The sequence below is a fragment of the Mustela nivalis genome (assembly GCF_964662115.1).
Source record: "Mustela nivalis genome assembly, chromosome: 3".
In the NCBI taxonomy this organism is placed as follows: Eukaryota; Metazoa; Chordata; class Mammalia; order Carnivora; family Mustelidae; genus Mustela; species Mustela nivalis.
Window position 1 is genome coordinate 96868130 of NC_139022.1, and position 15842 is coordinate 96883971.

At 39.7% G+C, this 15842-nt stretch overlaps 2 protein-coding genes across 3 annotated transcripts in view; one reads left to right on the plus strand and one right to left on the minus strand.

Annotated features, from left to right (window-relative positions):
- The window catches only part of CDC20B (cell division cycle 20B), a 48101-nt gene that overhangs the window by 7334 nt on the left and 24925 nt on the right, over positions 1-15842 (plus strand). The window contains exons 3-4 of the mRNA XM_082726005.1: positions 12364-12592; positions 13758-13885. Coding sequence (XP_082582131.1) covers positions 12364-12592; positions 13758-13885 — 357 coding nt within the window. The remainder of the gene's footprint in view (positions 1-12363; positions 12593-13757; positions 13886-15842) is intronic.
- Positions 224-6084, minus strand: GPX8 (glutathione peroxidase 8 (putative)). Of its 2 annotated transcripts, XM_082726011.1 has the most exons (3): positions 5783-6084; positions 4965-5226; positions 224-855 (listed from the first exon to the last, which is right to left on the minus strand). In XM_082726011.1, exons 1-3 carry the CDS (start codon positions 5984-5986, stop codon positions 692-694), a joined length of 630 nt encoding a protein of 209 aa, XP_082582137.1. In that variant the 5' UTR covers positions 5987-6084; the 3' UTR covers positions 224-691. The 2 variants fall into 2 exon arrangements, with proteins under 2 accessions (XP_082582137.1, XP_082582138.1); XM_082726012.1 differs by lacking the exon at positions 4965-5226 and having other exon boundaries at positions 5783-6013.

The window sequence follows — 15842 nt, forward strand, 5'->3', positions numbered from 1 at the left end:
TTCAACTATTAATATTCTATTTACAAAATTTGAGTTGCTTCTGGAAAATAACCTAGAAGTAACAAAGTGATGAAGGCGTTTTCAAGTGTTAGGATAGTGTCATTCATCAGTTACTATTCAGGCAGATATACTAAAACATACTACGAACCTGTACTTAAAAAAAAAAAAAATCAAACAAGAAACAAAATCCTGTACATGAAACAGAAGTATATAGAGATTTGAATCTATTTCACATTTTTCAATGTTTATTTTGTATTTCATTACATAAAAATAGCCATTTACATTTAGTTACTCCCGAAATTTCAGTCACATACAGTGCCTTGAATTCAAACAGTGTGGAATTCAACTGTGTGTTGGCATTTCCATCAAATACAATCCTGAAAAATGTCAAGGTGAACAACAGGATATTGATGCACATTGGTGACTCTGTATTCTGAATTTTTTAGTGTGGTCAGATGAAATATTTAATATATTGCATTTTGATTTTTTAGCTACTCTTTATTTTTGCTTTAGGTAATATCTCTGACCCGGGGACAATCATTACCACTCACCAGCAAGGTATCCTAAAAATAAAACACCCCATCCTTCAGGGCCACATTTTATTGTCAAGAGTCTTCAGATGAAACCCACCCACCCCTGCCCTGACATGTCCATATTCCGATTACTGTGTCTGAATGACTCACTGCCATGTTCACAGGTCCTCTTTCTTTCTTAAGATCATTTGCCTAATCAGAGCTGCTATCTCAGGCCTGATGACTTCAATGGGTTCCTCTGGCCTCCAGGACTTCACAACTTGGCCCTCAGGGTTGACCAGATACTTCCAAAAATTCCACCTTGGTTCCTTCTTTGAAGAATCTAAAATACCAGAATATATTTTCATGAGCACAATTTTATTCTTTTGCTAAGATTGTCATTCCTATTAGTATCTACGTAAGTGACAACGTTAGAATCAAGTTCTAGCAATGTCAAAAACAAAACAAAAAGCAAAACACCCAAATAAAGCAAAACTCATATGAGTAACCATATTTCTGTATATTTGGTGACTTCACTGATGATTCTACTGATCTGGAATCGTGAAACAAAGTGGTTTATTTTGCATCAGATCTAAACAAAAAAAAAATTTACTTTGTCACTCAAAATTTTCAGTTTCCTAACATTTTTAGAGATAAAATGATGTTCCAATGGTCCTTGGTAATGGCATGTATGGAATTATTTTCATATTAAATGTTATCTATGGTTTTAATATTGTTACATGTAATGTAGACAAAAATGGAAAGGAATTCTTTTTTTTTTTTTTTAAGATTTTATTTACTTATTTGACAGACAGAGATCACCAGTAGGCAGAGATGCAGGCGGCGGGGGGGGGGGGGGGGGGGGGCGGTGGCGGAGGAAGCAGGCTCCCCGCTGAGCAGAGAGCCCGATGCGGGACTTGATCCCAGGACCTGAGATCATGACCTGAGCCGAAGGCAGAGGCTTTAACCCACTGAGCCACCCAGGCACCCCTGGAAAGGAATTCTTTATCACATTATTTTTTAAGTGTTTATTTAATTCCAGTTAACATATAGTGTTAAATCATATTGAGAAATTATGCTGTCCTTTTGATAGGTTTAAATTTATGTAAGAAATGTAGATTTTTTTTTTCCACTTACACTACCCAGAATTGATGTGCATTGACTAACATAGAAAAAAATATAAATAGGGGCGCCTGGGTGGCTCAGTGGGTTAGGGCCTCTGCCTTCGGCTCAGGTCATGATATCAGGGTCCTGGGATCGAGCCCCGTATCAGGCTCTCTGCTCATCGGGGAGCCTGCTTCCTCTCTCGCCTGCCTCTCTGCCTGCTTGTGATCTTTGTCAAATAAATAAATAAAAATCTTAAAAAAAAAAAGAAAAAATATAAATAACTTGTTTACTATGTACCTAGGAGTGTGTGCTCATTGCTCTAAATAGATCCTTTCATTTAATCTTTACAGCAACCCCGTGAGGTGGGTATTATTATTAAGCCCATTTTGCAGATGAGAAAAATGGAGTCCTAGACTCAAGGTTTCATGGCTAGTAAGTGGTAGAACCAGGACTGATACACAGACCTTCCTACTCCTATGGAAAAGCAAGCAGATTTTAGGACAATGATGACAAATGTGTTTTTGTATGCGAGGGGATTCAGGTGTCTGTGGGTCATCCAGTCAGAGGAGGCCATTGACCATATGGCTTTGGATCTTAGGAGAGAGAGCTCACTCAGGGAAAGGGGATAGAATAAGAGCCCCAGTGGATTGTGGCAGAATTCCGAGGCTCAGTAGAATTAAGGGTTGATGGAAAGGAGGAACCAGAAAAGAAGAAAGGGAAGGGGCCAGAGTAGGAGTCACTGGTTCAGTAACTCCTTGACTCAGTAGGAGTCAAGGTTCAGGAGATCCTGGCAAGAAGCCAGACACAGTGATCTAAGAAGGAAACGGAGACAGGGAAGCAGAGGCAACAAGTGTTAATTATTTGTTCAGAAATCGAGATTAAATAGGTAGAAGGAACACATTGCCTATAGAGTTTTAAGGTGTACAATACTTTGTGCTGGGAGAAAGAACCAACGAGGGAGCATAGGTTAAAAATAAGAAATAAAAAGTAGCCTGATTACTTAAATGCGCTTTACTTTGTGCACTGTGCCAAGCAGTTCAATTTATTTCATTATTAGAGAAAAATATTTCTGATACAGCAAACATCAGTGACCCAGCGTATCATTTTACCACATGAAAACTATCTCAAAATCATTTTGAAAAATTGTCCTATTCTGTAATGAAAAATGTGTCTCTAACGATACTACATGTTAGGGCAGAGCTCTTTCTAGCTGACCTAACATCTTGATGTGAATTAAGAAAAGACACCTTTCCAGATGGGTACAGCCCCCTCAACACATGCCTTGCTGTGGCTGAGCTTCAGTCCCCATGAGCCTCCGTGTCCAGATGCCCTGTCTAGTGACAACTGCACACACGGGCAGAATGGGCCTGTTCGTGACCACGTGACCAGTTACAGTCCATTTTGGCTTGTTTTAAAAAGATGTAATTTTCATTTGACTACGATCTCAGAGTCCTTGTCTCTGGAGCTTCATCTAACTTGTGAAACCTTAAGTCACTGTTACTTTTTTTGGTTACATGGGGTCGGTGGAGTTTCAGAAGCTTTTTTAGTGACAAAGGGGGAGAACTCAGGAGCTATGATGCCCACATATCTGGCTGCTATAACTGAAAATGATTACAAGGACATGTGCTCTGGCTTGTCTTTCCTCAGTGTATCCTGGAAATAAAAGGAATGAAGATATCACTCTGATTATATATTCAGGGTGTTAAGCATTGTGCTAATTTCCCCTAGAAATTAAATATGTTTTTTTTTAAAGATTTTATTTATTTGTCAGAAGAGGGAGAGAGAGCGAGCACAGGCTGACAGAATGGCAGGCAGAGGCAGAGGGAGAAGCAGGCTCCCTGCTGAGCAAGGAGCCCGATGTGGGACTCAATCCCAGGACGCTGGGATCATGACCTGAGCTGAAGGCAGCTGCTTAACCAACTGAGCCACCCAGGTGTCCCAAAATTAAATATGTTTTTAAAAGATTCTGATTTCACACTTAAATTTTATAGAGTATCATTAGCTGACTTCCTGGACTGGAAACTTGATTATCTGATGGAGGTCACTGTTTTTTTTTTTTTTAAAGATTTTATTTATTTGACAGACAGAGGTCACAAGTAGGCAGAGAGGCAGGCAGAGAGAGGAGGAAGCAGGCTTCCTGCCAAGCAGAGAGCCTGATGCGGGACTCGATCCCAGGACCCTGGGATCATGACCTGAGCCGAAAGCAGAGGCTTTAACCCACTGAGCCACCCAGGTGCCCCGGAGGTCACTGTTTTATGAAAACTCAAATTATCTGTGAAAATAGGGCTGAGGATATTATCTGTATAAGTCAGATGAGAGGACATTAGCTGAATATCCATTAGAGTAATGTTTGGCAAGGTAAAGCGGCATCTAAATACTTTGCTTTTTGCTAGTAATATACTTAGGAATACAAAGAATGTCAGGCAGTAGGTAGTATTAATAGTCTCCTTTCACAAATGAGGAAGAAGGCGCAGAGGAGTTATCTCATGTACCTGAAGCCACACAGCAAAAGCAACAGAGTAGGGGTTTGAAGCCAGAGAATGAAGCTAAAACCAATGCCCTTAGTCACTATATCTCACTACCTTTAACCCAGGAAAATCTTTTTTTTTTTTTTTTTAAGATTTTTTATTTATTTATTTGACAGAGATCACAAGTAGGCAGAGAGACAGACAGAGAGAGAGAGAGGAGGAAGCAGGCTCTCTGCTCAGCAGGGATCATGACCTGAGCCGAAGGCAGCGGCTTAACCCACTGAGCCACCCAGGCACCCGACCCAGGAAAATCTTTAAACAGATTTCTGTAGCTCGTCTAATTTTAGACATAGCCTAATATACCCGCCTCCAAAAAAATCCTTATATTCTGTTATAAATTTTAGCAAAAACCTGGTAAACCGAGACATTATTCATTCTTAAAGATAGTATCTCAGACAAGTAAAACAACATAAAATTAACCACAAAGATATGTCTACTAATAATGCCCGTCACTATTCATGAGACATAGATAGCTTTAAAATGGGGAGGAACATTTCCCCAAGAGCTATTTTGTGAAGATATTTTGTGATGATAGCCATGACCACACTTCAGATAAATTCTTCAGGAAAATGATCATAAGGAATAAAATACATTGGAGTAGACTCATTTTGCCATTCAAGAGGTTGAAACATTGACTTCAGGGAAGCATAACTTCTAGAAAATTACAAAACATGAGATTCTGGCTCTTCGGTATTTTATCAAACTTTCCCACTAAAACATTTCAAATGAAACGGAGAAGTATGGTCCTGGTCTCTTTTGTTTTAAAAAGGAAAAGCAATTAAAAACATTAAACTGGTGAGGCAAGATAGATATTTACCAACAAGAAATCTAAATGCAGGGTCTGCTTCAGATCCTAGAATCTTAATCTTGTGGAAGATGGGGAATGTCACTCCGTAGTTACTTCTTGCAAAAGATACTACTTCCTTGCTTGGGCGGGGCTCCGATTCTCCAAACTGATTGCACGGGAAGGCCAAGACGCTGAAGTGGAATGGTCCGAACTCTTTGTGTAGTTCCTGCAGTGCTAAGTAATTTCTGTCTGTGAGTTGGCAGTCACTAGCCACGTTTACAACTAGGGCAACCTCCCGGAAAAAGAAAAAAATCCAACCGGAAAGTGAAGCAAATAAAAGATTAAAAAAAAAAAAAGTCTGCAAGTAGTTAAAATCCCAAACCATTTTGAAGCAGATAGTTATTTCATATTTTTAGATATACCCAATTTTATTGAAAATTGTAACCTGGATGCATGAATCAAAGACTGAAAGATCACCACCGTTAATAAAGCATTGGATACAATAGCTTATTTTTAAATAAAAGATAGTAACATCGATAAGAGTGGTTTTTAATGTTGCTAGATTATGGAATTAATGTTTTTTAATGTCTCCATAGTCACATTACTAACTATAAGAATTTCCTAAACAACCTAAAGGATTATTTCAGCATGCCTCTGAAGACAGGACAGAGTTTATCAATTAGAAGTAGATACACTATCAGAACTTTGATGGCTAAAATGATACACAAGTAACATTACTTTGAAGATGAAAGTATAACTTACGACCCTTTAACAATGAAAAATTGATTTCATTAAACAGAGAACATGAATGAACAATGGAAAAAAAAAAATCAGAAGATGCAACTTACTTTGCCTTTAAACTTTTCCAGAGAAACTGTTCTTCCTTTTGCATCTTTCACTTCAAAGGTATAAAAGCTGTTGATTTTAGGTTTTAGGAATTTTAGTTGTAGAAGAAATAACATTACTGTGCATAGAACCATAGACAGTAAAACTGCAAATACCTTTGCTTTCGACCCTGAACATCTTAAAGGGTATGCTGTAAGCGGCTCCATTTTGGATGATTCTAGAGGGACGTCTCAGCAGGCTGGAATTCAAGGAGGAGCTGAAACTTGACACCAGCTCTGTTTAACGGAAAACCAAGTAGGACAGACTACTGCTGAGAAATAGAAAGACCCTTCTCACACGGGGAAAGGAGTGAAAGTCCTGCATAAAATAAGGAGTGCTAAAGAATTTTAATGTATTTATGGTGCCCACTGCAATCTTTGCTAGAAAAATCAGGACTTTTTGGGTAACTCTTTGATAACTCTTTAACTCTTTTGCCTTGTAAGGCAGAAGCTGTGGATTGAGCACTCCCAGTAGTGGGTTAAATGTAGGGCAGTAAAGACCACCCAGAATAGTTCAGAGGTGGATTAAATGTGGCCTGTTAACATGATGGATAGTATGGAGGAATTTAATATTATACGTATTATACATATAAAATATGAGCTTGCTACATGAGTTCTAGGAATTTACAGTGGAAAGGGCAGAGAAATATGTGAAGGGGCTGCTTACCCTGAACTCATCTAATTTAGGCAATGCCAGGTGAATATAGTAAAAATAAAGCAAACACAAAGAACACTCCACTATCAAAAAAGCAAACTATAGTCCAGCGTTTTTCAAATTTTTGATCAGGATCCCCACTAAGAAATGCACTTTACAATTGAACTCAGTACGCAGACTTATGTAACTGAGAAGTTTCATTAAACAATACTTCCCCTTGGAATGCTGATACGCCTGTGGCAGTTTTAAAGCAGTCTGGTTCCAACCCATGACAGTGATTTAAGGGGCTGCAGCCTGTAGACAGAAAAAATACTGAACTTTATAATAAATCAGGAATTTAAAAATTAAATTAGACAATTCTATCAAGAAGGCAAATCCAACAAGGAAACCCCCCGAATCCACTTCTCCTTGGGTGCATCATCTAGTTTCTTCTTCTTTTTCTTCTTTTTTCATCTTTGTTTTTCCCATGGCTGTTGCCTCTTACAGCAGGCCTAACTTTACTGTTGAAAATTTCAGGGGTAGGAATAGATTAGAAATTGAGGGCTGCCATCCTTGGGTCATCTTAGCCTCTTCTCTATGACATACAGGAATTTGCAAATGAAGGTGCTTCATACTACGTGCCTGACTCTTGGGGTCTTGGTGTGTTTATTGAAAACGCTAGGAAAGGAATGCCTGGGTGGCTCAGTGGGTTAAGCTGCTGCCTTAGGCTCAGGTCATGATCTCAAGGTCCTGGCATTGAGTCTAGCATCGGGCTTCTCGCTCAGGGGGCAGCCTGCTTCTCTGCCTCTGCCTGCCACTGTACCTGCTTGTGCACGCTCTCTCTCTGTCTTTCTGACGAATAAATAAAATCTTTTTAAAAAATGCTAGGAAAAGGGGTGCCTGGGTGGCTCAGTGGGTTAAGCCTCTGCCTTCAACTCAGGTCATGATCTCAGGGTCCTGGGATCGAGCTCCGCATCGGGCTCTCTGCTCTGCAGGGAGCCTGCTTCCTCCTCTCTCTCTCTCTGCCTGCCTCTCTGCCTGCTTGTGATCCTGTCTGTCAAATAAATAAATAAAATCTTTAAAAAAAAATGCTAGGAAAAAGTGCATGGAATGATCTGAAAAACCATGGGAGTGCCCTTTCCCACCACAGATCTTTGCGCTTTAGAGGATGTGCTCAGGAGGCTGGCAGCTCTGCCTCTAGCCCTGCGTCTGTGGTGTGTGCTCTTGGGGGTAGATGAGCCGAATCCACAGCTTAGCCATGTACAACCTGTCAGAGACTGATAAACCACATTATTCCCAGTCACGGAGCCTGATAAGAATGGACACAAAAGAAAAGTCTTCTCCTGTAAACGTAATTTCTGGTAAAGAACAAAAATGTACACAAAACATGTTGTATCGCCTCTTAACTTTGATAGCATTCCTTGGGTGCTCGCTAGCTGAGTTACTGATGAAGTCAAAGTTTATGGGACACCTGGACTTAAATGCTGTGACCTCCCTACTCCAAGCACAGGGTCCTTGGGCTCCAAGTGTGGAGCCATTGCCAGGTGCTTGTTGGATACACAGCGGCTTGAGCCCCATCTCAGAGTTCCTGAACCCAAATCTGCATTTTTATAAGACCAGCTCATGACTCAAGTGTGCATTTAAATTTGAGAAACTTTAGACCTCGATCTTTTTTTTTTTTTTTTTTTTTTTTTAATTTCAGAGTAATGAGGTTTTTTTGGTTTCTGCTTGTCTTCCATTGTAGACAGGTTTCATGACTGTATGTCTACACTGGGTACTTGATTTGCTCCTCAGGCTGTTCAAGGAAATGGCTCAGGAACTTGAGTTCCCAAAGTTAATTAAAAAAAAAATTAATTCAGAGAACATCTGCTGTAATTTGAACCATGTAAACCCCTCCCGTTATAAGGGTGATTTGAGGGAGAGGACAAAGGGTTACCTCTGGGAAGATGCTGGCTGACTAGACCCCAGGCAGGGTCCCATAGGGTGGTATTACCTCGATAAAATCATTAGGATAATTTCTAGTTCATTGTTTTGTAAGTATAGAAACTCCCATCAACTGCAGAGGTTGGCCTTTGAGAATGTCAAAGTTTTGCTGTATAAACTTACAAGAGATTCTGTACAAGCCCACATGTCAGTTAGTAACCAGAAATAGAACATCTGTGCCAGTTCGATGTCGCACATTCGTTTGTCCAGAAGATTCACCCAATAAGAAAACTACTTGGAAAACTTCAATAAATCTCATCAGGGCTGAAATCAGTTTGTGACTGATTATAGTTTACGACTCTTATGGTTTAAAAGTATTCTAGATACGACCTTTTTTGAGGTGTTTTACACGCTTATTGCTTTGGGGCTGGGGTAAAGTTGTTCAGGGGCCCTTGCAGGCGGCGGCCTGCTTCCTCCTCAGCATCCCCGGGTCCAGGTTGAACAGGATAGCGCGGGGATTCTGCGATCGGCAGGCATGCGCAGATCCGGGCAGTCCCTGTTCTTGCATGTCACGTGTCTGATGCTGCTGGGGGGGCCCGGACATTCTTGTTGATGGAGGTCTGCACGTAGGAGGTGGCGGGTTTCCACTGGCTGGATCTCCATTTCATGACCATCGCTATAGCCGTGCCATGGGGGCACCGGGTCTAAGCCTCGCAGTCTTGCGGTAAATCAGCAGGTTGTAGCAGAAGGAGTTGCGAGCCTTCAGGTTATTGGGCTCCGTGTTGTGTGTCTACTTGTTTCTCTTGATCAGGAAGCTGGAGCAGTTTCGCACGACCACCACTGCAGGTGGGTGGAGACGACAGCAGCAACTCAGAGTACTGTGGTGGAGATGGAAAGATTGAGTGTGTGTGTGCATATATGTGTGTGCACATGTATGTATCTATACATACATACACGCACATATCTAAAAAAGCATATATATGTGGTTTTAAACCTTGTATGTTTTTTGTATATGAATGATCTGTAAATATCCATTTAGGCCCATTAGTCAGACTTTCAGGAGGACAGCTTGGGTAACTCCCAGCCTAGATATTACTGAACACTGATAGATTTTGACCCTTAGGCATTTCTTTTTTCTTCATTTTTTAGAGTCTTTCTTTTCATTTGTCAGAGTCTTTCTCTGTATATATTTTGATATCATCATTTTTTAGTTTTCTGGGTAATCTGGAAGGGGCCATAGAGTCTGCAGAGAAGATGAGAGGTGAGGGTGCCTTAAGTAAGGCCGCTTTGGTCAACGTAAGGGAAGAGAAGGGATCGATACTCAAGATACTTGGGAGCCCCTAGGGGCAGTGGGGAACTAAATAAAATGTATCCGAAAATGATCTCAAAAGTTTTTGCCCACCAGTATGAGTAGACACTGGAGGTTCAAAAATAAGGTGATGGACATTATGGGGTGCCTGAGTGACTTAGTCAGTTAAACCTCTGATTTCTGATTTTGGCTCAGGTGTGATGATCTCACGGTGGTGAGATGGAACCCTGCGTGGGCTCTGTCTTGGGTGTGGAGCCTGCTTGAGATTCTCTCTCTCTCCCTCTTCCTCGGCCCCTCCTTCCAAAAAATAAATAAAAATAAAAGGTAAACAAGCCAAACTGATGTGCTTAGAGTACTGAGTCATTCATCCTTTTCCCCTTTATTGTACTTTGTTTTATTTTTCTTCTCTTCCTCTTTCTTTCCTACTATCTACTCGAGATGTTTAGAACTATATGACAGTCATTTCCTCAGCAAGAGATAGATCCTGGAATAAAAGTTTAAAAACACCGAAGATGAAATATCACAACAAAAAAAATGCAGCGATTCCCTAACCTAGAGTCATTTGCATACCACCTCTGTGTTTTTGCCATGTGTACTGTTTGTTAGTTACTTAGCATTTTGGTTCAAATTGATTCATTTATTTTACTCATATATATATATTTTTAGAAGGGAAGATTTTTTTTTTAAATTTTAGAAAGAAAAAGAGGGAGAGGGTTAGGGAGGGGCAGAAGGAGAGGGAGAAAGAGAATCATGGAGCCTGACATGGAATTCGACCTCACAACCCTGAGTACATGACCTGAGCCAAAATGAAGAGTACAGACATTTAATTCTTTTTTTTTTTTTTTTAGATTTTATTTATTTGATTGAAAGAGACACAGTGAGAGAGGGAACACAATATGTAGGGGGAGAGGGAGAGGAAGAAGCAGGCTTCCTGCTGAGCATGGAGCCTGATGCGGGGCTCAATCCCAGCACGCTGGGATTATGACCTGAGTCAAAGGCAGATGCTTAACGACTGAGCCATCCAGGCGCCCCTATATTTTCTAATTTCTAATGGTTACAGAATAGTCTAAGGATGCCTATCTTGTCAGTTCTCCACTGCGTCCTTCCCATTGTTTTTCCCTCTAACCATACACACTGCAGTAACCACTGCCTATTCCCTGCTGGAAGGGTGGACCGTGGAATCAGACAGCGGAGATTAGGGTATAGCATCTCCACTGACTCACTGTGTGGGTTTAAGCAATTCACTTACCCTCTAAACCTCAGTTTCTTCATTGGTAGAAGGGGAATAAATAACAGACCTGCTTTACAGGTGTTTCTGAAGATTAAATAGGAATGTGTTTAGACCTTTAACATATGGGTTCATATTGTGGCAAGCACTCAATAGATTTTGGTTTTACTGATATTTGCTCATTTTTTAAATTTCTTCCTTACATTTTTAGTGGTGATGTTTCTGGGTTAGTAGAGATTATACACATATTTGAAGGCTTTTGACACATGTTGCCAAATTGTCTTTTCCAAATACTAATTTTGCTCCACCAGCAATGTATGCCAGTGTTTGTTTCTGGAACCTTCACTCTTGGGGCTTGTTATTAAAAAAGAAAATCATTGCTAGCATCTTGTTATTGTTTTAAATTAGCATTTTTTTGATTACTAGCGAGGTTGAATATTTTGGGGGCATTTATATTCTTTTGTGAATTGTCTTTTTAGGTCTTATGCCCTATTTTTTTCTATTTGGCTTGCAAATTTGTCTAACTTTCTCTAAGAGTCCTTTACACAAATAGTCCATTACACAATAGGACATTACACAAATCTAACATGCCTGGCATTTTATTAAGAATATACTTCTGCAGTGCCTGGGTGGCTTAGTTGGTTAAGGTTTAACCTAATCCTAGACAATGAGGGGTGTCTGGGTGGTTTAGTAGGTTAGCCGTCTGCCTTGGGCTCAGGTCATGATCCCAGGCTACTGGGATCCAGTCCTGCATTGGCTCCTTGCTCAGCAGGAAACATGCTTCTCCCTCTGTTTGTGCTCTTGGTCTCTCTTCTTGCCAAATAAGTAAATAATATATTTTAAAAAATAAATAAAAAAAATAAAAATATACTTCCAGTTTGTCATTTGCATTTGAATTTCATGTAGATAACATGGCGTGTTTCACCATTATAGGATCTGGAAATACCAAACTCCTGGGGTTTCTTGGTGGGAATGAGATGAATGTTGAGCAAATTAGGCCTCAGTTCTCTCATCTGTGAAATGAAAGTTTGAACTAGAAAATTGCTGTTTATTTCCAGATTTGCAATTTTGTGATTTTAATTGCTGTTTATTTCCAGATTTGCAATTTTGTGATTTTATATAAAAATTTTGTCAGTTCAATATATAGGGTTATTTTAACTTCATATTTTATATTGATATGTAATTGTAATAACTGTAAACATAATTATTTCCTAAGCTGCTTTTATATGTCTTGAGACCCTTAAACAGAGGCTCTAAGTATATACATGCACACACACATATATATTTATAAATATAAAATAATGTTCTCTCAGGTCACAAAATTAAAATCTTATATATAGTTTGTTTTGTCCTAGATGAGTTGTTTATAATTCTCCTTTAAGGAATCCCTACTTTTGCATCATTGAGGCTCCTATAAATTATAGCCTTTTGTTGTTGTTGTTGTTAAATAGGTGTTTGATGAAGTTAAGCCCACATATTCTAGCTTCAAGAGCAACTTTGTGAAGAGGCTGTCAGTGGAGGGTCCCATTGCCAGTAGCCCAATTACCACTAGATGGCGGCAAAGCCAAACCAGGGATCTGGCAGCTGGCTCCTTTGGGGAAGAGCTTTCAACCACTTACCTCCCAGAAGATTCTGGATCCGTGCTGAAGATAACGCCTCAGAAAGAAACTTTGATTCTAGGTGAGGTAATAGAAATTTCAGAGGCTATTTAAAAAATGTTAATGAAATAGATATTCCTGAGAGACTCTGTCTTGTAGAACTATCTAGTATCGCATTCATCAAGTGCTTTCCTTTTCTTCCTTTGAATAAGAAATTTTCAAGGTGGTGGGGGAGAGGAGTGGGAAATGAAACAAAACCAAAAGACAGTATGCAGTGGTTTCTGAGATTTGTACTGGTATATGATTTCTTTTGTAAAGATTATAATTATGTATATAAGATTTTTGCAGAACAAGTGGTGTGAATGGACATAAAAGAGACTTAGTTTCAGAGGGTGACAGGACAGGGTTTTCTGTACAGTTAAAAGTCTGGTAAAGGGCTTTCTCAATCTTGAGAAGAGAAACAGTATGAATAATAATGATACAAATAACATTGACTGTTATTACTTTAATTTAGAAAGTATCTCACTGACGTCATCTCAAATTATACTTACAGCATCTTTCTATAAAAGGGAGGGAGGGAGGCAAAGTGATTTGCTCATGATCGTAGAGTAGATGCCAATGATTAGGGAAGTAAGCACCCGACACTGATTTCCCGGCAGGAGGAGCTTAGCCTGGGCAAACCAGACACCTTTGCTCCATCATCTTAAACTAGGGAACTGTTTGTATCTATTCTTCAAATGTGCGAATGTGTTCTTTCCGAGCAGAGACAAAGCATTTCTGCTGCAGCTGTGGTGGGAGTCAGGTCTTTATCTTGGCATTTCCTACAGAGGCCGCTGAGGCAGTGCTCACTTATGACCTTGGCATTCTGGATCAGGCCCTGTGCTGACCCTTTTTCTTTTCCCACCTCTGCCAGGATTTTGGAGAGATGGGGGTCTGTGGCTTCACTTTCTATTGTGAAAGACATAATGGATTGGTCACCAACCTAAGTGATTATCTTTTTTGAAAAACAAATTAAGGGGCACCTGGTGGCTCAGTGGGTTAAAGCCTCTGCCTTCGGCTCAGGTCATGATCCCAGGGTCCTGGGATCGAGCCCCGCATCGGGCTCTCTGCTCAGCAGGGAGCTTGTTTCCTCCTCTCTCTCTGCCTGCCTCTCTGCCTACCTGTGATCTCTGTCTGTCAAATAAATAAATAAAATCTTAAAAAAAAAAAAAGAAAAACAAATTAAAAGCTAAATGTCTTTCTTGCAGGATCCTACCAAGAACTACTCCAGACACCCATCAAAGGGACTTTCGAAACAAGTAACTCTTTCCATTTTTGCAAGGAAGCTCATGCGACGGACAGAGACTGGAATGAAACCGTTGCCTCAAAAGGCCGGGTAGGTAAAGGGAGAAAACTGACATCTCATATCCTGAGAAGCTCAGACAAATGGGTCCCAAATGTGAGGAAGGAACTGGCTCAGCTGCTCTTACAAATCAGGAAGAAAATGATGGGTTCTTGACAGGAAAAATGAGTTATGGACACGAGTAGCGGCACTTTGTTAAAAAGAAATTAATACCCAACAAATATACAAATTTAGTTAGTATCAATCAAAAAAAAAAGGAAATGAAACATAAAAAAGGTGAAGATTCAGATGACATGATACTATAAAGAAAACCCTAAAGACTCCATCAAAAGACTACCAGAACAAGATGGGATCAGGAGGGAGACAAACCATAAGAGACTCTTAACTTATGAAACAAACTGAGGGGTGGGGGGTAGGGATAGGGTGGTTAGGGTATCTACACTGGGTGGGGGGGTATGTGCTATGGTGAATGCTGTAAAATGTGTAAGCCAGATGATTCACAGACCTGTACCCCTGGGGCAAATAATACATTATATGTTCATTTAAAAAAAAAGAAGATTAAAAAAAGACTACAGGGGCACCTGGGTGGCTCAGTGGGTTAAGCCGCTGCCTTCGGCTCAGGTCGTGATCTCAGGATCTTGGGATGGAGTCCTGCATTGGGCTCTCTGCTCGGCAGGGAGCCTGCTTCTCTCTCTCTCTCTCTGCCTGCCTCTCCATCTACTTGTGATTTCTCTCTGTCAAATAAATAAATAAAATCTAAAAAAAAAAAAAGACTACAGAACTGATAATAAATGAATTAAGTAACGAAACAGTATACAAAATAAATATACAGGTATCTGTTGCATTATATATATGAGAAAGAGAAATTAAACAATCCCATTTATAGTTGTACCCCAAACAGTAAGATACCTAGGAATAAACTTAACCAAGGAGGTAAAAGGCCTGTACTTTGAAAAGTATAAAGCACTGATGAAAGAATTTAAACACAAACAAATAAAAAGATATTCCATGCTGATGGATTGAAAGAACAAATCTTGTCAAATGTCTGTACTACCCATAGCAATTTCCAGATTTAATGCAACCCCTATCAAAAGATCAATAGCATTTTTCATAGAGCTAGAACAATCTTAAAATTTGTATGGAACTACAGAGGAGGTAAGAATATGCAATGGGAGAAAGAAAACTCTTTCAACAAAGGGTGTTGGGAAAACTGGACAGCTACATGCAGAAAAAGCAAACTGGACCACTTTTGAACACCATACACAGAAGAATCACAAAATGGGTTAAAGACCCATTAAGTGTGATCTCTGAAACCATAAAATTCCTAGAAGAAAACATAGGCAGTAATCTCTTTGACATCAGCTGTAGAAACATTTTTTAAGATATAGTCCCTCCTTTGGCAAGGGAAACAAAAGCAAAGTCAAATTACTGGGACTATACCAAAATAAAAAGCTTTTGCACAGCGAAGAAAACCATCAAAAAATCCAAAGAAAGTTACAGAAAATTCACAGTGTTGAGCATTGTTTAATGTATAGAATTGCCGAATCATCCTATTGTACATCTGAAACTCTTATAAAACTGTATGTTAATTATACTTGAATTAAATATTTTTCTAAAGATGGAAAGATTAAAAATATAATGAAATTATACATATTATGGTATGCACCCCTACAGCCAAAATTTTTTTATATAATCATTTCCAACTATTCGGTGACTTGATCTGCCCCCCACCCCTGGGTCTCTCAAGATAAGTTAAATTCTTTCTCTGTAAGATGGTCTTTTTTTTTTCCTTAAAGACTTATTATTTATTTATTTTAGGGAGAGATAAAGTGCTAGTGGGATGAGGGGCAGAGGGAGAGGGAGAGCTAGAATCCCAAGCAGACTCCCCACCAAATGCAGAGCCTGTGGAACTCGAGGCAGGACTCTAGGTGGGGATCCATCCCAGGACCCCAAGATCATGAATTGAATGGAAATCAAGAGTCAGACACTT